Source organism: Borostomias antarcticus, assembly GCF_949987555.1.
Source record: "Borostomias antarcticus genome assembly, chromosome: 23".
In the NCBI taxonomy this organism is placed as follows: domain Eukaryota; kingdom Metazoa; phylum Chordata; class Actinopteri; order Stomiiformes; family Stomiidae; genus Borostomias; species Borostomias antarcticus.
In genome coordinates, this window is record NC_140256.1 from 14,108,504 (window position 1) to 14,132,589 (window position 24,086).

The 24,086-nt window shown below is 46.5% G+C and overlaps 1 protein-coding gene across 1 annotated transcript; it reads left to right on the top strand.

The window, feature by feature from the left end:
* The first annotated feature begins 1,167 nt into the window (after positions 1-1,167).
* ercc8 (excision repair cross-complementation group 8) lies at positions 1,168-23,485 on the top strand. The gene is made up of 12 exons (XM_084457099.1): positions 1,168-1,491; positions 1,720-1,815; positions 1,925-2,026; positions 2,161-2,284; positions 4,810-4,891; positions 9,831-9,899; positions 10,010-10,076; positions 12,641-12,744; positions 14,355-14,479; positions 16,751-16,948; positions 22,289-22,384; positions 22,568-23,485. The coding sequence occupies exons 1-12, from the start codon at positions 1,412-1,414 to the stop codon at positions 22,631-22,633; spliced, it is 1,209 nt and encodes a 402-aa protein (XP_084313225.1). The 5' UTR covers positions 1,168-1,411; the 3' UTR covers positions 22,634-23,485.
* The last annotated feature ends 601 nt before the right edge of the window (positions 23,486-24,086 follow it).

Here is a 24,086-nt window from a genome sequence, read left to right on the forward strand (position 1 = left end):
CGTTGTAGGCACCACTGTTTTCACTGTTACAGCAACGTTGCCGTAAAGTCTAAGGAGGGTAGGTTATTTTCAATCATAGATGGACGTTGTCGCAACATCACCTGATGGTAATGTTGCAACATAGCAAACTACAACCTATGTGCAGCGTTGCTGCAACCCACTGTGTTAGTAGGGATTTCAATTCACAGCTATTTCAGTGGCATGACTAGCTTCCGTCCTACCAGTCCTGAACAGAAACAAGCCAGCCATGCACATAAGCCAGGCTGGACCTGGTCTGGTTCCACTAAGATTAATGTCAAGACAAGAGCGTATAGACATACAGTAGATTAGCACAGAGGGGGAAATTGCAGAAGATGACATTTGTTTATGTCACGCACTCCATCTAGCGGTGTACTTGGCACATGACACAATACAGCCTATAAAGAGGGCCGCTCACATTCTTATGTAACGGTCTATAAAATAGGAATACGCTGCCAATGCAACAGTGCCAGTTTGTGATAGCATTGAAGTATATTCTTTACAAGAAAGGAGGCCAAGGATTAGGTTAACGTCGTATAACAACATGGTGTGTGCTAACGTTACTGAAATGACTGAAATGCATTGCTAGTGATTAAAAAATAGTAGCCAATAAGGCAAGTAGCGTGCTGCTTTATTCTAGCTACTAGAGCGAATCCTGCGTGCTCTTTAGCTGATAGTTACCGTTAGCTAGCGTAGTTACGTTAGCCTAGCAGGTCAAGAGCAAGATACAGAGGTAACATTAGCTGGCTAGCGTATGCTAGGTCAAAGTTTCTAGAATGAGCTACAGTACCTAACCAGGAACTCACCCGTCCAAGTCTTCTGCTCGGGTATCGCGTAGTACTTATTTCCCAGATGGTCGGAACCGACATGTTCTCTCACGACCCCGAAGGTCCGCCGGAACAGACCCGCCATCCTGCTCATGTCTGAGCAGCTGTGCTTCTCCACTTCTCACGAGTCCAGCAGGAACTTGAGATTATGCAACTGTCAGTGGTCACAGCCATGGCAACAGCAACGTGTATTTTGATTGGAAATAGGGTCTAAGTAACCAATGAGGACCCTTGTTATACACCAGCGGGCTCACTAGGCTAGCTAGCTATCGACCTAAAACATGGCCGCTTTCACTATTTGATGTACTGAAACCGTGGGGCTAACTTGGCGAGGCATAACAACAATGAAATTACCACCTTTATTTCATTAAAATCACACGATATTAAAAAGCTAGCTACGATAAATAGTAACATTGTTTCAACGTAGCTGCAAATCTCGAGAGCTAGCTAACAACATTAGCTAGCTAGATATATTTCCTTGCTAGCTAGCTAGGAAACCAACCACAACAAAAGAGTATTTCTTCCAGTCTGCCTGAATCGAGCGGTTGTGGTGTTGGTTATTTGTCATGATGTTAGGTTTCCTCACGGGAAGACAAACTGGACTTGACGACCCACTTCGCCTGAGACGCGCAGAGTCAACGAGGAGGTGGGAGAGTGTGTTTGGGAAAGCTAGCTAGCCAAGTTACATACCTTGCGAGCTATTTAATTATGAACTAAGCTAGCACTAGCTAGCTAGTTATTTTCAGTCTTAATCTGACTCTGTGTATTCGACCCTGGTCTTAAATGTTGACAAATAATCAGAGCTAAATTTGTAGATATTTGCCTGTTTTGACCATTAAATTGAATGGGGCTCACTCTCCGTATTCCTCTGAAGGGCTCTTAGTCTGGAGCTCAACCATGATCGAGATGTCGACAGGATCCATAGCAACGGTATTAACACCATCGACATCGAGGTCATTGAAGGAAGATAGTAAGTACATCAACGATTCACTTCAATTAAATGACTGAGTACATTCAAACAGCACAGCAAAGTGGAAGATGATATCCTCTGACCAAGAGTTTGTATGTCAAATCTCCAGCATGCTCTCTGGGGGAGCTGATGGGGTGATAGTTGTCTACGACTTGGAGAACAACACTCGGAAACGTCAGTACACCTGCAAGGCCGTCTGCACTGTAGGCAGGTGTGTGCGCCTGGGCACATCCACTAGATGGCAGTGGCACTCAATTTAGTTAGGACATTTATTTTTGTTCAGTGTATAGTTTATGAGTGTGTGTGTGTGTGTGAGATGCTCAAGCGACTGTGTTTGTGTTGCAGGTCTAGTAGGTATGTCCACAGGTTCAGTGTGGAGACAGTGCAGTGGTACCCTCATGACACAGGCATGTTTGTCTCTAGCTCCTTTGATAAAACCATGAAGGTGTGGGACACAGAGACACTGAAGGTAAGGGAGTGCCACACTCCTGTCACCTGTCTACCTCTTCTTACCTATACACTCACTCACTCACTCACTCACTCACTCACTCTCTCTCTCTCGCTCTCTCTCACACACACTCTCTCTCACACACACACACATAAACTCTTATCTTGGTCTTTCTAGTCTCCCTCCCTTCCTCCCCCTCTGCTCTCTCTCTCTTTCAACCCTCCCTCTCCCCCCCCCACCCCCCTCTCTTTCTCTCTCTCGCTCCCTCTCTTATATAGCAGACTTTATTCTCAGCTAGAGTTACACAGGTGTCATGGCTACCATGTATGGGGGTCACCTAAGGGTCAGTGAAATACTCCACACACGAAACGCTGGTCAGAAATCCAGAGCAGCCTCTCACCTCAGGAACTTTGAACATCCCCTGAGAGTCTTGTGTTACATGATTCAGAAGAGGCCATGTAGCTATGGTTCATTAGTTGTGCCATGCAAAATAATCCCCTTTATATGAACCTCAAGTGGATATGGCAACCTTCTGTCTGTTCTGTGCTGCTGTGGCCAGGCCTTTGCATGTGTGTGAGTGTATTAGGGCCGGGTATCGATTCGAATTTCAAGAATCGATTCGATTCCGATTCACAAGGTTCAGAATCGATTATCACGATTCAATTCGATTCGATTCAATATCGATTCGGTTAGTGTTACTAAAACCTGTTTTTTTAGCTGTAACCTTAATTACATGACTGCATATTGCGACTGAAGTTATGCAACACATCAATACTAGGGCTGGGTATCGATACTGATTTCCAAAAATGAATGAATGAATGACTCATTGAATGAATTAATGAACTATTCATTCCTTCATTTATTCATTCATTCATTAAATAAAAGATCGATTTTGGGATTCATGAATCGATTCGGAATCATTTGATTTAAATGTTTAATTTAAACCCAGCCCTAGAGTGTGTGCATGTGTGTGTGTGTTTAGACAGAGCCCTCTCTGTGTGTAAGCCCATTGGCTCAGTCCTCTCTCTGTGGCTTTGACACACATGGTCAGGGGCATAGAGTAGGCGCTTGTGTTTGCAGAGTGATTTGCATTGTAGTTGCCTTGGTGGTCGGACACCTGTCTTGCTGCACTTGACCTCCTCTGCCCTCCTCCCTCTCCAGCCTCCTGTAGTTTCTCTGTACTCCTCCTCCTTATCCTCCAGCCTCCTCTAGTCTCTCTTTCCTCCTCCTCCAGTCTCCTGTAGTCTCTCTGTCCTCCTCCTCCTCCAGTCTCCTGTAGTCTCTCTGTCCTCCTCCTCCAGTCTCCTGTAGTCTCTCTGTCCTCCTCCTCCAGTCTCCTGTAGTCTCTCTGTCCTCCTCCTCCTCCAGCCTCATGTAGTCTCTGTCCTCCTGCTCCTCCTCCTCCAGTCTCCTGTAGTCTCTCTGTCCTCCTCCTCCAGTCTCCTGTAGTCTCTCTGTCCTCCTCCTCCTCCTCCAGTCTCCTGTAGTCTCTCTGTCCTCCTCCTCCTCCAGCCTCATGTAGTCTCTCTGTCCTCCTGCTCCTCCTCCTCCAGTCTCCTGTAGTCTCTCTGTCCTCCTCCTCCAGTCTCCTGTAGTCTCTCTGTCCTCCTCCTCCTCCAGCCTCATGTAGTCTCTCTGTCTTCCTCCTCCTCCAGTCTCCTGTAGTCTCTCTGTCCTCCTCCTCCAGTCTCCTGTAGTCTCTCTGTCCTCCTCCTCCTCCAGCCTCATGTAGTCTCTCTGTCTTCCTCCTCCTCCAGTCTCCTGTAGTCTCTCTGTCCTCCTCCTCCAGTCTCCTGTAGTCTCTCTGTCCTCCTCCTCCTCCAGCCTCATGTAGTCTCTCTGTCCTCCTCCTCCTCCAGCCTCATGTAGTCTCTCTGTCCTCCTGCTCCTCCTCCTCCAGTCTCCTGTAGTCTCTGTCCTCCTCCTCCTCCTCCAGTCTCCTGTAGTCTCTCTGTCCTCCTCCTCCCCCTTCGGTTCCTATTGTAACAGTCGAAAATATTATCTTTTTGAATCTGTCCTGTAGTCTCTCAGTCCTCTGTTTCCCCATGCATGGTCTCTAGGGTGTCATGACTAGTGAGGTCTCTCTAGTATACAGTACATAGGAGTAGAGATGTAACGGTATGAACATTTCACATCACGATTATAGTGACCGCAATTATCATGGCTATCTGTGTTATCACGGTATTGTTAAAATGTGCTGAAAATATTCAAAATCTACTAATAGACACCAGAAGTTGTTTCACCAAGTTTGATATTGAAAACCACAAATAAAATTAGCAGCACTGCACTTTTTGTTTACAAAAAGCATTAAAATAATGCGTCTGGGAGACTGTTGCTAGCTTTGGTTGATGCTGGACAGTATTTACAGTGAGTTTTTCAAAGCATGGTAATCAAACATGGTTTTAGTGATAATTTCATCGTGATAAATGTAATAAAATATTATCGCGGTTTATCATTACACCGGTTAATGTTCCATCCCTACATAGGAGAGGGTTGTGGTTTGACTAAAGCTGTGTTTGGTTCCCTCCCTCTCCTGTGCCCCCCAGCCTGCTGAGGTGTTCCAGTTTGAAGGCAACGTCTACTGCCACCACATGTCCCCCGTGGCCAAGAAACACAGCATCATTGCAGGTGTGTTCGTGTATTTGTGTGCATGCATGTGTATTTGTGCATGCATGTGTATTTGTGTATGCATGTGTATTTGTGCATGCATGTGTATTTGTGTATGCATGTGTATTTGTGTATGTGCGTGTTTGTCCAGTTGCCAGTTTGTGTCTCAGTCTGTAACATAAACACATGGCTCACACAGGTTGTGCAAGAATACTCCAGGCCTCTTCACAACACCTGTAAATCATACCGTATCTGTTGTTGCTCTACCACTACTCAAGTCTGTGTAAGTCCATAAGACCCTGTCCCTCAGCATGTCCCCTAGTTCCAACCCCGGTCATGTCCCCTAGGCTAGTCCTGTCCTCTAGTCCTGTCCCCTAATACTGGCCCCTAGTCCTGTCCCCTAGTCCTGTCCCCTAGCCCTGTCCCCTAGCCCTGTCCCCTAGCCCTGTCCCCTAGTCCTGTCCCCTAGTCCTGTCCCCTAGCCCTGTCCCCTAGTACTGGCCCCTAGCCCTGTCCCCTAGCCCTGTCCCCTAGTCCTGTCCCCTAGTCCTGTCCCCTAGTCCTGTCCCCTAGTACTGGTCCCTAGTACTGGTCCCTAGTACTGGCCCCTAGTCCTGTCCCCTAGTCCTGTCCCCTAGTCCTGTCCCCTAGTCCTGTCCCCTAGTCCTGTCCCCTAGTACTGGTCCCTAGTACTGGCCCCTAGTACTGGTCCCTAGTACTGGCCCCTAGTCCTGTCACCTAGTACTGGCCCCTAGTTATGTGGCTCCAAACTCAGTCCTGGCCTCTAGTCCTGGCCCCTAGTTCCAACCCCAGTCCTGGCCCCTAGTCACAGCATCTCTAGGGACCCTGGGGAGTTGTGGGGTTTAGACAGTAATTCAGGAGCAACTTAGTGAGAGACATGATCAGAATCTAGCCTCCTTCTACTCCTCCTCACTGAGCAGGACTGACAGGTTATACATACCTGATCACCCCCCCCCACACACACACATCCCTCTCTCTACACCTCTGTCTTTCTCTCTATCTCCCCATCCAGCTCTAAGAGGTGGAGAGTGAAACAGGATACCACTGCCCTTTACAAAGAAGCAGCTCAGATGAAGCAACCTACTCTTCAGAAAGTCATGGTGGATGCAGTTAGACCAGAATGTCAAGTCAAGTCGAGCTTTATTGTCATTCCACATACAGTATGCATTACATACATGCAGGGAACGAAGCATGGTTTCTGTCGGACCACAGTGAAACACGGAACAGTTACAGACCAGTGACAGAAGTACACAGAATAAATAAACATAGTAGAAACACAGTTATACAACATGGCAGCAGGAGACGGCGTGTGTAGCGGAGTGTTTGTAAAGCTCAAGATCCACTTTATTAGCCATGTACATGGTTCACACATACTAGGAACTTGTCTAGGGTAATGGCATACTGTACGCTGTTGCAGACGACATAGGACAGGGTGTATGACAGGACAGTGCAAAGACACAACTGCAATAAAAACAAAAAACAGGGCAAATACAAAATACAGTGCAATATGCAAAATACGAGATACTGTTAAAGGGAGATACAAATGCAATTAACATATTATATACAGAATGGAGTGTGCTGAATGTATGTACAGTGTGTGTGCAGAGTGTAGTGTGATAGATGAGCGATGTTATATGTATACAGTGTGTGCAATGTGTGTGCTGTTGAGCTATGGGGAACAATCAGAGGTCGTGACAAGAAACTTGTGAGTGGTCACTGGTGTCTGTTGATGTTATGGCAAAAAATCACCACAATGTATGCTTCCGATCAGGTTTTATCGAACATATTATATCCATTGATTTGTATTGACAACAAAGCCAGAGGTGTTTAGATTCATCCACGTCTCATATTTGTTTTGATCAACAAACACATCTACCTAACACTATCAATGAAATACCAGCTGCAAAGCAATCCTAGGCTTCTCGACTTGTTGTCGTCGTCATCATTGTCGTTGTTGTTATTGTGGTTGTGTAGACTGTGACCTGGAAGTGTCTCTTCTTCTTCTACGGTAGCCTCTGTTGACTTTCGTTGTCTTTTATTATTGGCCGTAAAGACGGCACCCAATGTCTCACAAAATACCACACAGTCCAGTGTCCCTTTTCCGATGTATTCCAAATGAATCTCTCCCACACGGGATTTGAGCGACAATCAAAAGCTGTTTAATTACAGAAGGTTTTGGCGTCCGTTCAAGGTGGTTGTTACATACAGGCCTTCTGGTGGCCTAGGATGCGGAGCGGTGGCATCTACTGATGATGGGGAGCCGTGTATGAAGTTGGAACAGCTGTTCTCTTTCTCCAATGGCCTCTGCTCCCACAAAAATGACAACGCTCTCGTTTGTCATCCCTAGCTCTGAATGGGATCTGTGGAGCTCTGGCTTTCTCCTCTACTCCCCTGACCTTGGTGGTGATTGCTTTAGTTAGAGTGTGACCGATCAACGGGTGTCTGGCCTGAGCCATGTTCACATCACCTACATCGCATGGATGTTTTATACTAGCCGACCAGCATTCAAGATTGCCCTCTGCACCGACAGTACCACCCCCCGATCGTAGGGGGCGCAAGTTGGAAGCAGCAGCTGGTGGCAGTGCTTTACATTTACGATCCCTCCTCTCCCTCCTGAGCTTGTCAGGGGGCGGAGGGGGCGGAAACTCGGGCTCCTCCTTCAACCTCTCGTCATCCCGGTCCTCATCTGATGGCATTGTCAGCCCCGCCCCCTGCAGTGGGGCAGGCGCTCTTTGGTAAGATAAGACAGACCTCGGACCCGTCATTGACGGTGTTCTATCTCCTCCTCCGACTCCCCTCCCTAAGCCTCCTCTTCTCTCGCGTCAGTCAAGCGACTGGCTACTGTAGTTTGTCTCTGTTGTATCTGAAAGGAGGGGCTGGGTGAGAGAGAGAACCAGCAGTCTGCTGCTGGGTCACACACTATGATTTTGTCACAGTGACCTCACCAACAACACTTTCCTAGAATGTATATATCTAGGCCCATGCATACATAGATACACATCTAGCTTCCATATGCAACAATAAACATAAATCACAAAATCATCCCGACCCCACGGATCTTTTCTCAAAGGCAATTCGGTCCTGTGTCTCACACAGGTTTACCTTAAAACTAACACAACCATCCACCCTATTTCACGTGGACGGAACCCCCCCGGTCTTTCACGGGCCCTCTTGAAGAAATACTCTGTCCTTCGAGGTTAAACAACCCCGATCTCTCATGGGCCTTATTAAGGATCCTCTGGTCCCTAGAAGCAAACACCCCCCGATCTCTCACAGGCCTTCTCAGGGATACTCTGGTCCCTAGAAGCCAACCTCCCGGTCTCACCTGGGTCTATTCTAGGGAATACTATGGTCCCCAGATGTCACAAAACATGCAGTGGCCTACTTCCCAAGACAAAACAATGCACGCGCCTTGGCATTACAAACATCCATATCCAGCACTGGTTTGTTTTATGTGTTGAGAGACTATGTGTGGTATACTGAGATTTACTGATTCGTTTTTTATGATCGGGATACCGAACCCACTCACCTAGTTGGGTCTGATTGTCTGTCCAGGGTCGTTCAGGTCACAGCTGCACTGCCAGGCGTCTCCCGTGGCTGTAGCTGTCTGCTTTGGCTGACGACCAGTCTTGGACTTGTTAGGGTTGGATGTCCGATCCGGGTCACGGCACCAATTGTTGACTTTCGTTGTCTTTTATTATTGTCCTTATTTAGCTCTGCGTTGTGTTTTGATTTCAATAAAAGACGGCCCCCAATCTCACAATACCACACAGTCCAGGGTCCCTTTTCCAATTTATATTCCAAATGAATCTCTCCAACACGGGATTTGAACGACAATCAAAAGCTGTTTAATTACAGAAGGTTTAGCATACAAAAGACGATGGCATCTAGTCTAATGTCAGCTTGCCTGTCTGTATGGCTGTCTGGCCCAAATCAAAGCATCTGAGCTTGAGCACGGTTCTTATGGTTCGGGGGCGTTCCACCCCCCCCCCCTACCCCGATCAGACTGGTCTGGTCTCTCCTGCAGCTTCTGGCCTTGTAGCGAGATAACCGGCCGATGGTTCGGCGCCCAGGTCTCTAACCACAACAATTGCTGTTGTCCACACAATGTACCAACCATTGAATATCACCCTTATCTCATAAGTCTATGGAAGGGAGACACAGTTTCTTACAGAAAACTCGAGTAGACAGCCACACTCAGGGGTCAACATCATCATTAGAAACAGCTAACAGGATCAGATTAAACCATGACATTTCTCTGAAAACAGCCATTTTATCACCTCCAAACTCAGTCAAAACCTCCCAAAGTTCAAGCGGAAGTTTACAAACGTATGTACTGCGAATGAAAATAGTTCTATGCTAAATTATAAATAAAACCCGATCGCAAGCATAATTTGTGGTGATTTTTTTGTCAGAACATCCACGGACACCAGTGACCACTCGGTGAGTTTCCTGTCTTTGAAAAACAGAGTTTATAGTGTTTTTGAGGGATTTTGTATATGCACTTATGGATCCATTGAGTGTGGATAGATAGATAGATAGATAGATAGATAGATAGATAGATACACACACACACACACACACACACTCACTCACTCACTCAGTCACTCACATACACACACACACACACATACACTTGCTTACTCACTTTATAAGCTTTTCAGATGTTGAAATTATAGAAAGGTTGGAAAGAAAAGAAACACCAGATACAAACAAAAAAGCCAGTAGATCAGGGGGTAGCAGCTCACTCTCACTCTCATGTTTATTAAAGACTAGTATCAGGGCCCAGTCACATTCTCTCATCTTATCTGAGGAAACCTGGGCCTCCAGTCTTTCAACTCTAGGCACTTTCCTAGAGGCACTTTCCTTCATAAACACACAATCATGTGCACACGCACACACACTCTCACTACCAGAGCTTGTGTTTCTCTGGTCACAGTTGGCACCGCAGACCCCAAGATCCAGCTGTGCGACCTGAAGTCTGGCTCTCGCATCCACGTCCTGCAAGGTGAGTGGTCCACACACACACGCGCACACACGCACGCACACACACACACACACACACGCACACACACGCACGCACATGCAAACAGACTCTGACCCCATTGTGTCCCTCAGGTCACCGGGGGGAGGTCATGTCTGTGAGGTGGTCCCCCAGACATGAACACATCTTGGCCACGGCCAGGTACGTCTCATCCTCATCCTCTCAGCCTCATCCTCTCACCTGCTCTCCCTCTCATCCTCTCATCCCTGTCATCCTCTCCCCTGGTCTCCCTCTCATCCCCTCATCCCTGTCATCCTCTCACCTGCTCTCCCTCTCATCCCCTCATCCTCTCATCCCTGTCATCCTCTCACCTGGTCTACCTCTCATCCCTGTCATCCTCTCACCTGGTCTACCTCTCATCCCCATCCTCTCATCCCTGTCATCCTCTCACCTGGTCTGGCTCTCATCCCCATCCTCTCATCCCTGTCATCCTCTCACCTGGTCTACCTCTCATCCTCTCATCCCTGTCATCCTCTCACCTGGTCTACCTCTCATCCCCATCCTCTCAACCCTGTCGTCCTCTCACCTGGTCTACCTCTCATCCTCTCAACCCTGTCGTCCTCTCTCCCTGTCATCCTCTCCCTGTCATCCTCTCCCCTGATCACCCTGCCTCTGCAGACAGAGAGAAGAGAACCACTGTCCCCTGTCTAAACCCTCTTTGTCTTTCTCATACTAGAGTCTAGAATGTGGCCAGCCAATCCCACACTGGGTGGAAACTACAGTAGTAGAGGGCAGAGGTCAGATCTATTAGACTCCAGAGCACCTCAACAGTAGATAACCAACCCCCGCCCCTCCCCACACACACACTTCATAGCCAGCTGGCAGCCCGGGTCAGAGGGCGTGGCATCGTCACCACCATCCCATTATGCAGCATATGGGGCACGGATGGTACCCACCTGGCTCTCCCTAAATGCCACGGGCTGATTAAGCTCCCAGGGAGCTCTCCGCTGTGAGCGCTTCCAGAAAACAACCGTAGTGACGGTGACTGAACCACCTGGGACCGCCCACACGCACGGGGCTGCGCTGCTGGACCGCCCACACGCACGGGGCTGCGCTGCTGAACCACCTGGGACTGCCCACACGCACGGGGCTGCGCTACTGAACCACCTGGGACTGCCCACACGCACGGGGCTGCGCTGCTTGACCGCCCACAAGCACGGGGCTGCGCTGCTGAACCGCCTGGGACCGCCCACACGCACGGGGCTGCGCTGCTGGACCGCCTGGGACCGCCCACACGCACGGGGCTGCGCTGCTGGACCGCCTGGGACCGCCCACACGCACGGGGCTGCGCTGCTGGACCGCCTGGGACCGCCCACACGCACGGGGCTGCGCTGCTGGACCGCCTGGGACCGCCCACACGCACGGGGCTGCGCTGCTTGACCGCCCACACGCACGGGGCTGCGCTGCTGGACCGCCCACACGCACGGGGCTGCGCTGCTGAACCACCTGGGACCGCCCACACGCACGGGGCTGCGCTGCTGGACCGCCCACACGCACGGGGCAGCGCTGCTGGACCGCCCACACGCACGGGGCTGCGCTGCTGAACCACCTGGGACCGCCCACACGCACGGGGCTGCGCTGCTGGACCGCCTGGGACCGCCCACACGCACGGGGCTGCGCTGCTGGACCGCCCACACGCACGGGGCTGCGCTGCTGGACCGCCCACACGCACGGGGCTGCGCTGCTGGACCGCCCACACGCACGGGGCTGCGCTGCTGGACCGCCTGGGACCGCCCACACGCACGGGGCTGCGCTGCTGGACCGCCCACACGCACGGGGCTGCGCTGCTGGACCGCCCACACGCACGGGGCTGCGCTGCTGGACCGCCCACACGCACGGGGCTGCGCTGCTGGACCGCCCACACGCACGGGGCAGCGCTGCTGGACCGCCCACACGCACGGGGCTGCGCGTGACTCCATCTGCTATAATGGGGATCTGGGCTTCTGTTATAGAGTATATGTGATGAAAGTAGGATTCCCACGTACGGCTTGTGGGTAGAGGAGAGTGTTATGGTGTCTTTCCTTGTGCTTTTTTTATTTTTTAAACTATCAATACTGTACCGCGGAAAATCAATACAGTATCGAGGAAAAAAATATCACATTGTATTGCGCAATATCGATTTTATTGCACAGCCCTAATAAACGCAAACAAACACAGAACTGCTTTCCTAGATCAGTCAGTCTTGTAAGATAAGTAAGATATTCACTACATTTTGTTCCATAGACAGATTGAGTCTTTTTTTTTTTTTGATTGAGCCAAAAAAAAGTCACGCTTCTCCTTTTCTCTACGCGCCTTGTGCGCGGTGGAAAGCCCAGAAAAGCAAGTAGAGCAGAATCGAGTTGGTACTTTTTGGCGCGGTCGAAATGGGCCATTAGAGATGTGTTTCGTTACATGGGAGGGGGGGGAGGGGCTGTTACTGTTATTGCGCTTCTGATGAAGTGGTCTAGGAACCTTATTAAATTGCCCCCAGAGCAGACGGGTGCTGGGCGGAACGGGAGGTCATTGCAGGGACGATGGGAGGGAGGCGGTGCTGAGGCTGCTGGGCCGTCGGACCCATGACAGTCCTGTTACAGCTGGGGGAGCCGGAGGGAAAACCACACAGGCTCACAGCCAAGGAGACTGGCAGCCACATTGATTCTCATTATAATCTACCCCCTTACTCTCCCCCTCTCTCTCTCCTTCTCCCTTTCTCCACCTCTCCCCAGTACTGACAGCAGGGTGAGAGTGTGGGATGTGCGCCGGGCCTCGGGAAGTCTCTTCACTCTGGACCAGCACAACGGGGACAAGTCCAAAGCCTCCTCAGAGACCGGTACCAGCACCTCTGTCCCTCTGCTGTCCTCCCTCCTCTATGCTCCTCTCTCCTTCCCTCTCTCCCTCCTATCCTCCCTCTCTCCTCCTAGCCTCCATCCTCTCCTCTCCCTCCCTCTCTCCCTCCTATATCCTCCCTCTCTCCCTCCTATCCTCCCTCTCCTCCTAGCCTCCATCCTCTCCTCTCCCTCCTATATCCTCCCTCCTATCCTCCATCCTCTCCTACCTCCCTCTCTCCCTCCTATATCCTCCCTCCTATCCTCCCTCTCTCCCTCCTATATCCTCCCTCCTATCCTCCCTCTCTCCCTCCTATATCCTCCCTCCTATCCTCCCTCTTTCCCTCCTATATCCTCCCTCCTATCCTCCCTCCTATCCTCCCTCTTTCCCTCCTATATCCTCCCTCCTATCCTCCATCCTCTCCTCCCTCCCTCTCTCCCTCCTATATCCTCCCTCCTATCCTCCCTCCTTTCCTCCCTCTCTCCCTCCTATATCCTCCTAACTATTCAGGCTTACCAGACTAGAGCTGCGTTATAAGCTTTGTGCACGTGTGTGTGTGTGTGTGTGTGTGCGCGCGCACGCGTGTGTGTGTGTTAGGCATTCTCCATATCTTTCTCTGCAAACGAGTTGAAGTCGTCCTGAGCCCGCGGGGGAGGGAGGGCCAGGAGCTAGCGTAGCATAGCTGCCCTGTGACTCATGGCTGGAATGAGGGGTTTGCAGAGAGGAAGATTGACAGATAACAAAAAAAGATGAATGAAGGAAAGAATGTGAAGAAGGCTATGTAGGTGTGGTATGCAGAGATGTGAAAGTTGTTAAGTATGTGTGTGTTCTGTGTGTGTGTGTGTGTGTGTGTGTGTGTGTGTGTGTGTGTGTGTGTGTGTGTGTGTGTGGAGGAGGCGCTTTTTTCTATACCCATGAAGTAGGCTATTGTGACCTTTCACTGTCATCTTGTGTAACAATGTGATCCCCAACTAGGCCCTTATGCAACTGACTGACTCCTAATGTCTGATGGCATTGTTAGTGTTTGTCCTTTGTATTTATATTTATGCGGACATAAATAAATTATTCAAGTGTGTGAGTGTGTCTGTGTGTGTGTGTGTGTGTGCGCGCGCAAGCATGCACGCATGTATGTACAGACTGGGACTTCATGATGTGCGTTTGTATTCTAGAGGTGGTGGGAAAAATCAAATGTAAGAATCGCGATTCTATTGTCTACGATTATCGATTGATTTTCAAATTCGGAAAGTAAATAAATAAATAATAAATCCATTTTCATACATACATTTTTTACATTTTATCCCGTTTTCACCCAATTTGGTTGTCAGTCTCTTTTTTGCACTACAATTACAGACATTTTATTACAAAATGTATGCTTGGTCCAGCAGAGGTGCAATAATTTAGTGATTGGGGTTGATTCAAATGGTAAATGGTAAATTTAATCAATGGATCAATGGTTAATGATCAGTTTAATGGGTTACTGTAGTCAAATGGTAGAAAAGTCATTTAAAATTATAATCTATCACATTGATAATGGAATCTGAATTGAATGGTGAGATCACTGCCTATTCCCACCCCTAGTGTGCTGTGGGAGTGTCATTGACGTGTGTTTCTCAGTGAACACAGCTCATAACGGACGGGTCAACGGCCTCTGCTTCACCGGAGACGGCCTCTACCTCCTCACCACCGGAACAGATGACCGCCTGAGGCTGTGGAACAGCGCCACCGGAGAGAACACACTGGTATGCATGTGTGGGTCCGCGCACGCGTGTGTGTGGGGAAATGGAAAATCTGGTTTGTGTGTGTGCGTGTGTGTGTGTGTGTGTGCGTGTGCGTGTGCGTGTGCGTGCCTTACCCCCACCAGTACATAAATCTCCCCAAGACACCTGGGTCTGCAGGTTAAGGTTCACACTAAAGGGCCTCCATTGCAAATACACAAAGGCTGATTGCCACTTTTATACAAAAGCAAGGTGATTCGATGCACCAATCATTTTACAATGTTTGCAGAGTATCTGTGCTTGTTCAAATCCACTGGCACAGATTTTTGCGCTAAAAAATACGGTAACACTTAACAATAAGGCACACAAAAGATGAGTTGTTACTGAATAACTACTGATGAACCAATTATTAGTTAATGATTAGTTACTGATTAACTCTGATATTAGTTAATGAGTAGTTACTGATGGGGACTACTATAGTAGTTACTGAGGAACTAGAGAACAGACTGGGAACTTCTATAGTAGTTACTGAGAAACTTACAATAAGGTACGCAAAAGAGTAACTAATGATTAGGTAATGGTTAGGTAGTCCCCAGTCTGTTCTCTAGTAACCCATCATAGAAGTCCCCATCAGTAACAACTCATTAACTAGTCAGAGTTAATCAGTAACTACTATAGTAGTCCCCATCTGTAACTACTCATTAACTAGTCAGAGTTAATCAGTAACTACTCATTAACTAATTATTGTTTCATCAGCAGTTACTCCTACTACTACTCATTACCTAATCATTGCTTCCTCAGTAACTATTATAGTAGTCCCTATAAGTAACTACTCATTAACTAATCTCAGAGTTTATCAGTAACTAATCATTAACTAATTATTGGTTCATCAGTAGTTACTCAGTAGCGCATTGTGTTGCCTCTGTGTATGAAATGCGCTATACAAATAAAGCTTTGATTGATTAATTGATTGATTATTCAGTAACTACTCTTTTTTGTGTTCCTTATTGTAAAGTGTCACCAAAAATACAACCCGATGAAGGTCAGCCGAGCGAAACGTGATCAATACATTTGATCCAGTAACTCAGTTGAAGAAGATGGTGTGCGCTAGTTCTTGCTCTCCTTGGTCCTCTCCAGCGCACCTGGCTCACTACAGACGTGCAGAAGTTCTACCCAACATTTGAGGCCGTTTAAGCGTTTTTACAGCATTATATCATGCTTGTGTGGATTAAAGTATGTGTGTTTAGGTGATATAATAAAGTAATAATTGTTCATTTCAGTTCGTCCGATATAAATTCTATGATTGACCAACAGTCCCAAGTTTTTATCATGCAAGTAATGTAGCTGAGCTTCCAGATCACACAAGTGAAAGATTCATGCTGGATGTAGCTGTAGTGATGATTGAGTTGGCGAGCTGTGTCTAGCTAGCTAGCTACGCACATGGCTGCTGTCTTGTTTTTAGGTTTTGCCCACCACCACAGAAACAGAATCTAATAAGATTCTAACTAACTTTAGCAAACGCTTATGTAAAGGGTTCCAATACCAAACATTTTGAGGAGACAACGACACAGGATTTTACAAAAAATGTAACTAACCTAGCCCACATAATGCTATAACAATGTATTTTGGTTAATAGCTTAAAATGTAATTGAAACAATTACGGTTTTTAAATCAAACGGCATTATGTCGCTTTAAAACTGTTGCTAATTTTGATGATGGCACTGCAATCCCCCGCTCCTAGAGGGGCAATAACATCCAGTTTCCCCCACTGCTGCAGCATGTTTCTCCTTCACTGTGGTGTTGGGAGATACCCCCACGCCCTGGGTGAATTGAACTCTTAACACAGGGCTTCTTTCTATAGGCATCTGGGGGAGTGTCGGCTACAGGTAGCTGCTGGAGACGACTTGTCTAGCCACCATTAGAGATCTTGTCTATCCACGCCCCTCCTCAGGCCAACCTCATCGCCTAGCAAGAGTTTCAGGCGTGATGCTTCACAATGCGCCCCGACACACTCGACGCATTTCTGTGATTTTTCTGTGATTTGTCGTGCTTGCTTGCTGAGTAGAGCTGGCTGAGTAGAGCTGTTTAAAACCAAGAATTTGTGATTTTTAATGCAGCAGGCGACTCGAGGACTGCATTTATTGCGGCCTTTCGCGACTAGTAGAGAGGCTTAAATTGTGAGAACGATTAATACGCGATGAATTGTGCAGCTCTATAATATGTAATACCTTTTTTTCAAGATGAGATAGATGTCTGAGCCGCACATGTCTGACCCCTCTCATTCTCCCTCTCCAGGTGAACTATGGGAAGGTGTGTAATGAGAGCCGTAAGGGGTTAAAGTTCACGGTGTCTTGCGGCTGCAGCCCAGAGTTGGTGTTTGTGCCGTGCGGCAGCTCGGTGGCGGTGTACGCCCTCCACACGGGCCAGCTGCTCACCACGCTGAGGGGGCACTACAACAACGTCAACTGCTGCCACTTCCACCCCGACTACCAGGTGAATCCCACTACCTCCACCCCGACTAACAGGTGACCCCCACAACCTCCCCCTCATAGGTTACAGGACTACCAGGTGACCCCCACAACCTCCCCCTCATAGGTTACAAGACTACCAGGTGACCCCCACAACTTCCCCCTCATAGGTTACAGGACTACCAGGTGACCCCCACAACTTCCCCCTCATAGGTTACAAGACTACCAGGTGACCCCCACAACTTCCCCCTCATAGGTTACAAGACTACCAGGTGACCCCCACAACTTCCCCCTCATAGGTTACAGGACTACCAGGTGACCCCCACAACTTCCCCCTCATAGGTTACAGGACTACCAGGTGACCCCCACAACTTCCCCCTCATAGGTTACAGGACTACCAGGTGACCCCCACAACTTCCCCCTCATAGGTTACAGGACTACCAGGTGACCCCCACAACTTCCCCCTCATAGGTTACAGGACTACCAGGTGACCCCCACAACTTCCCCCTCATAGCTTACAGATTAAATTCAACAACCGCATGTTAAAAAAAACAAAAAAACATGTCAGCCTTATTGCTCCAACTATGGATACTGTATGTAGGAAGGCTAGGCAATTACAGGGTGGAGACAGAAGAGAGGCCATGTCTGTCTGTCTGCCTATTTCTCTGCCGGCCTGTCTGTCTCTGTCTTCTTGCTTGCCTATCTGTCCGTTTGCCTGCCTATTTCTCTCTGCCTACCTGTCTCTCTCTGCCTGCCTGCCTGTCTGCCTGCCTGCCTGCCTGTCTGTCCGAGGGCTTGTTGTGGTTTTTCACATGCCTCTGTAATATGATCTTTAGAAACGTCTTTAGAAACGAAATAGCTTCCCCAATTGCTCCAGCACGCAAGCGCATAGCGTGCTGGAGCAACGCTTGTTGAAAAACCACAACAAGCCCTCGCTCTATGTAAGCACAACTAGCGATTCATAAAGACAGATTGATGAAAACAACCGTTTCGCGGCAGAAAATAGATTTTTTAGAAGCTGCATTCTCAGTGCCCCGTCCGCCGCCATTACATGGATATACTTGGCTCGCGCTGGATTTTAAATTTCTTCTACAGGCCTCCGAATTACACCAAAGTTATCTCGGTGAGTCAAACGTCTTATAATATGCCGTAAATAAGGTCCAGGTTGTCAAAAACGAGCATTCTCCTTTAATTCTGTTCGTTTGCCTTAGCCTAATGCACCGTAATGAAACACAGGTAGGCTAAGGGAATAATTTATATATCACGGAGGTTCCAATGTAGGCTATAGTCCTTGCAATGAGAGAAATTAAACTCCGAAGCTGCACACAGCGTGCGCTCGTTTGTACACGCACGTTTGCACACACAGTCTATATCTCTGTGGGAAAAAAGGCAGATTAATTTTTTTAGTAAAGATTTTAATTTATTTAGTTTCAATTTTTATTGCATTTAATTCGTTTTAAATAAGTGATCAAAAACATATTTTTAAGTAGGCTATTTGTTTTTATTTCATTTTCTACTGCTGGGAACATCGTCACTGCCAGCAGGTCTTCCCTGTCTGCTGACAGTGTTGACATTTTTCTGGCCAAAAATATGAAGGTTGAGTGAAGTGGGGTAAATGGGGTATGAATGAGAGGGAAACACTTAAAAGAAAAAGAAACAGCAAAGTTACTTGACACAGCATTGTAGGCTATTCTACTGGTCAACATTGTGTTTTTGTTTTGTTATTTTGTTGTTGTTGTTTTGTTTGTTTTTTGGGGGGGGGGGCAATGATGCAGCCTGAAAGGTATTGCTGTTTGTAAATAAAATTATATTAAAAATATTGATTCAAGTTAATTTTCAAAGAATAGAAAAGGAATCAGAGTAGTGCAGGCGCGCTGCTCCTGAACCGAACCGAGACGTCCGTACCGAGGTACGTACCGAACCGGGATGTTTTCGTACTGTTACACCCCTAATTCTTATTATCCATCTCTTCAATTTGCCATCAATTTTCCTCTTGAGGCCACGTCAAGGGAGGTTGGCTACAGTCCTGTGGACCTTAAACTTCTGAAAAATATGTGCAACTGCAGTCACAGCAACATCAAGCTGCTTGGAGATGATGGTCTTATAGCCTTTACCTTTAACGTGCTTGTCTATTATTTTCTTTCTAATCCCCTGAGCCAACTCTCCTTAGCTTTCTGTGGTCCATGTTCAGTGTGCTACACACTATGATACCAAACAACACAGTGACTACTTTTCACCGTTTAAATAGGCAGACTGACTGATTACAAGTTTGAAGACACCTGTGATGCTAATTAAAGGGCACACCTTAGTTTAACATGTCCCTATGGTCAAATTATTTTCAATCTTTTCTAGGGGTACCATCATTTTTGTCCAGGCCAGTTTCATTAGTTGTTTTTTTTAATGATTCTGTTGAACCACAATTCAAAAGCAATGTCTGATTTCCATTAGTTAATTTTCAGTATTTTTATTTATTTATTATTACTTTTGTCAGTTTCAAGTTATTTCAGTGACCATCGTGGGTTTTTCGTTCTTTAACGGAAGGATACCAAAAATGTTGTCCACGTGTGCATCAGCAGTGTAAACAGTGACCTGTTAACAGTTGAAGGTTGGCTGGGTGTGATCCAGTTTCATCTCTAGTATCTGCTCACACCTCTCCCTGTTTCCCATTGCTCACTTCCTATTGCTCATCTAGTGTTCATACCTTAGCTAATCCCTGCCATATCTGGAGTGAAACATTATTGTGCTGTAATTGACCACACCGCCTACATATTAACCTACATTTGAAGAATGCAGGGGAGCCACTTACAGTATAAGAATCTTGTTCTGCAATGTAGATCTTTTCAGGAATGTATGTTTGCTTCTTCCCCATTTGAAGACATGTCACCCATGTCAGCGTGTTAAGTTGTACATTTTTGAGAAGCCGCACTCCCCTGGCTTAATAACAGTTATGAACCTTACAAGGACGAATGTGTCCTGTCACTGTGTGATGTAACTGCCAGAAGCAGCATGAAGTAGTAGCAGGATCCTCCCTCTTAAAGGACTATGCCGGTCTAAATATGATGTGATCTCCTAAAACTACTCTCCCAACGTTTATCACATTACCGTAATCCATTTTCCGAAGTAAAGCTCAAACTAAAAGATATTTGCATTTTCATGTTTTACTTACATTTCAAAAGTTGTAACGTGATGGCTTCAAAACATATTTTTTAATTGTTCCCTTGTGCTGACAAATACTTTTCAGTAGTTAGTATTTGCATTTTAACCCTCTTTGCACAGCCTACGCCAACGGTCTGTCTAGGGATGTAACGATAACCGGTTTAGTGATAAACCGCGATAAAATGTGATTACATTTATCGCGATAAAATGATCACTAAAACCTTGTTTGATTACCATGCTATAATTCACTGTAAATACTGTTCAGCATCAACCAAAACTACAGTCTCCCAGACGCATTATTTTAATGTTTTTTGTAAACAAAAAGTGTAGTGCTGCTAATTTTATTTGTGGTTTTCAAAATAAAACTTGGTCAAAAGATTTCAGTGTGTGTATCAGTAGTTTTTGAACATCAGCACATTTTAACAGTGATGCGATAATACTGATAACCGTGATAATTTTGATCGCTATAATGTGAAATTTTCATACCGTTACATCTCTAGGTCTGTCTTCTTCCTGTTTACATGGCAGCCTATAGGAGCGCTGGGTAGAGAATCTAGCGTAGGTGGATTAGAGAATATAGCGCAGGAGTTCAACGAATTCAAACGAAAATAATATAACATGAAAACGACTGAAAATTATTTGAAACTAATTGGGACGAGTTTGTCAGCGCAACGAGGGAAAAATACGTTTTAAAGCCATCATGTTCAACTTTTGAAATCTAAGTAAAACATGAAAATGCAAACATCTTTTAATATGAGCTTTACTTCGGAAAATGGATTGCAGTAATGTGAGATACGTTGGGTGACTAGTTTAAGGAGATCAAATCTATTTAGACCGGTATGGTCCTTTAAGCACCTACAGTTGTGCTCACAGGTTTACATACTGCACACTTGTAGAGAACATGTATCTCTCGGCTGTCATGAGTTTACAATCATTTATACAACTCTTATTTTTCTTCGATAGAGTGATTGGAGCACATACTTCTTTTTCACACAAAAAAATCATGAAGTTTGGTTCTTTTATGATGACGATATTATGGGTCTCCTGAAAATGTGACCAAATCTGCTGGGTCAAAAATATACATACAGCAATGCTAATATTTGGTTACATGTCCCTTGGCCATTTTCACCTCAATTAGGCGCTTTTAGAAGCCATCCACAAGCTTCTAGTTGAATCTTTGTCCACTCCTCTTGACAAAATCGGTGCAGTTCAGCTAAATTTGTTGGCTTTCTGACATTGTTTCTTCAGCCCTGTCCATAGACTGCCATGACATACATGTTCTTTACAAGTCTATGTAAACGTTTGACCACAACTTTTTTATATTTTTAGTTTGCTATACTTGCACTATGATTTCAGCACTAGATTATGCTCTAAGTCACTTGTTGTCCACCACCCAGCGACAGCCGAAGGGGGGGGACTTTAGGTTGGCCTGTGTCACATCGTGAGCGAGCCAGTCAGCCAGCCAGCCAGTCAGTCCCCCCGTACTATCAGAACCCACCACTAAAGGGCCGCCTTTCCAATGCATTTTTCCATTGACAAGTACATTTAGACTTTTACATTAAAAACTATGTTTGGTGTCTCAGACAAGTTTACTCGGGAAACCATGTATGTTCTACATCCGCAGAGAGTAGAGCTTGAGGTGTTTAGTAGCGCTAGATATGTCTGTATTTCAACATTCATTCTACTGAGGGACACTTCTACTTTTCAAATCCAGAGTTTAGATAAAAGAAAAGATTCCTGGCTTGTTTACTCATTGTTTTACATGTTAGGGGTCTCATAGATTAGTAATGTATCATATTAATTCAAAAAGAAATCCCATCTTTTCACTCCATCATTGCCACAAAGGAATATGCAGCATGGGTGGGGGACAAAATGTTTACTGTGCACTTGTTTTAGAAAGGAGATGCACTTGTGATTTCTGGCAAGTAGTAATACATTGGCTTTTCCTACATTAAATGCAATTAGTGTAAGTCGCTTTGGATAAAAGCGTCAGCTAAATGACTAATGTTATGTCAGGAGGAAGAGATGGATGATTTCTCAGGCCCCGCCCTTCATCAGCAGTGATCTGTAATAGGTTTTGTCAGGCTCTCTGAAATACAACTGAGAGCAAGATAACTGAAACGTGCCTAGTGCCTACATATGGTATTCCAGGCCTGGCCTGGTCGTTGGGTTGTCTGAAGTCTGACCCGGTCCTCTCATGTGCTCCCAGGAGCTGTACAGCGGAGGGAAAGACTGCAACATCCTGGCCTGGGTCCCTGTCCCCCGTCCACCGCAGCCAGAGGACGAGAGGACAGCTGCTAAAACAGTGAGTTCACACTCACAACACTACTTTGTTATGCTATCTTGAATTTACAACTCAAAACAGCATGGCACGCCCTGTTCACAATTGAGAAAAAAAAAAGCATGTGTCCTTTAGCTGTTTAGTGGGGTAATAGATGTCATGAGTTGAGTTCAAGTTGAATATTGAACTGTATTTCTCCAATCCTAGGACGGTGGTGGCCAATCAGCTGTGAACTCTGCCTTTGAAGACGCATGGAGCAGTGACGATGACTGATGTGTGTGTGTGTGTCCCGATGACTGATGTGTGTGTTGATCTTGACTACACACCCCTCCGGGCACAGCTAGGAGCCTCAGAACATACCTGCTGTATGGTGCTGGTCCTACTGGTCCTACCAGGACTTTGAATGAAGAAAAGCCATTTAAACACTGCTGGTGTTAGAGAGTAGGCCTACTGTCTCCAAAAAGTAGTGACAGTTGACCGATTTGCCCAGGGAGGTTCTTCATTTTCTCCTGGATTTGTATGACATGTAAATAATGTTTGGGAATTGTGTATATGTTTGTTGACCTGTACATTTTTCTGAATGATCTATTTTCTCAGTCTTGGCATGCCACACACACACACACACACACACACAAAATCACACACACACACACACCACGTTCTCTCCCTCCTGCATTTGTGTAATTTGCTCTGTTGTCAGGCAGAAACTGGTGCCTCATTGTCCTGGGTAGGGGTGATACTGAAATCACACACTGACTGGCCCACATTTACATACAGTAGGTTTACCTGTTGGGAATCCATGTACAGATCTTGCTCCCCACACAAGTGCTTTACACAATCTTGGTCCTATTGCAGATGCCCATGTTGTTTACAAGCTGTTGGATTGTGGTGCTATTTTACCATACATACAGTATCAACATATCCACTGTTAGCAAACATGCCTGAAACTGTATAACATGTATATGACTCTTATTGTCTGTATAATCAGTATGAAGGACGGCTCATTCTTTGGTGTTTTTAACTCACGCTGATAACATGTAAATCGTATTATCTCCCTTGGTTGGAGATTTATTTTTAAATATGGTGGAGTGGGTGTTTGAACATTGTATATCTAGAAGTCCTCCAGCTCCAACAAGATATCACGTGTCAGAACTGGCTTTGTTGTCTTTATGGTTGATGCAGAACCGATGAAGTGATCATTGTGGCCACTTTGACTGACGTCCTCCTTGCATGATGGTGAATTGGGATATTTTAGAAATATTGCTGTTTGACTCTCTACTTAACATTTTCTGTGGTCGTGAGTCCGGTGATAAAATAATGAATGGGACAATGTTCCTGTGCGTGTGTGTGTGCGTGTGTGTGTGTATAGGCCTATATATATATATATATAGACAGAGAGTGTGTGTGTATGAGTTGCATATTTGCTAGTATCGATAGCCGTGCTATATAACTTCCCTTAGTTTTGTCATTTTGAAGTATTCTAACCTGTTTTGCAATTCAGAGGCGGGCAGAGGAAGGACGTCCGCTTCTAATTTATTCCTCCTCTTTTGGAAACTACTTAGAACCTCTCCAATCAGCTTTGGCGACGTTTCCGAAGGAGTGCGCAAGTCAAGCGGAATCTACGCCCACTCCGTCCGCAGCAGCGCTTGAAAGCAGCGCGACGAGTAGGATGGGCTCAGCAGGGAGGATGGACTCATCGTAAAAAGGAGTGGACATCGGAAATTAT

What these genes read in the sequence shown, in the direction of transcription:
- ercc8 (XM_084457099.1), top strand. Translation starts at nt 1,412, where the DNA reads ATGATGTTAGGTTTCCTCACGGGAAGACAAACTGGACTTGACGACCCA. An exon ending in GGGACACAGAGACACTGAAG is followed by an intron (nt 2,285 to 4,809) that starts GTAAGGGAGTGC and finishes TGTGCCCCCCAG; the next exon opens with CCTGCTGAGGTGTTCCAGTT. An exon ending in GAAACACAGCATCATTGCAG is followed by an intron (nt 4,892 to 9,830) that starts GTGTGTTCGTGT and finishes CTCTGGTCACAG; the next exon opens with TTGGCACCGCAGACCCCAAG.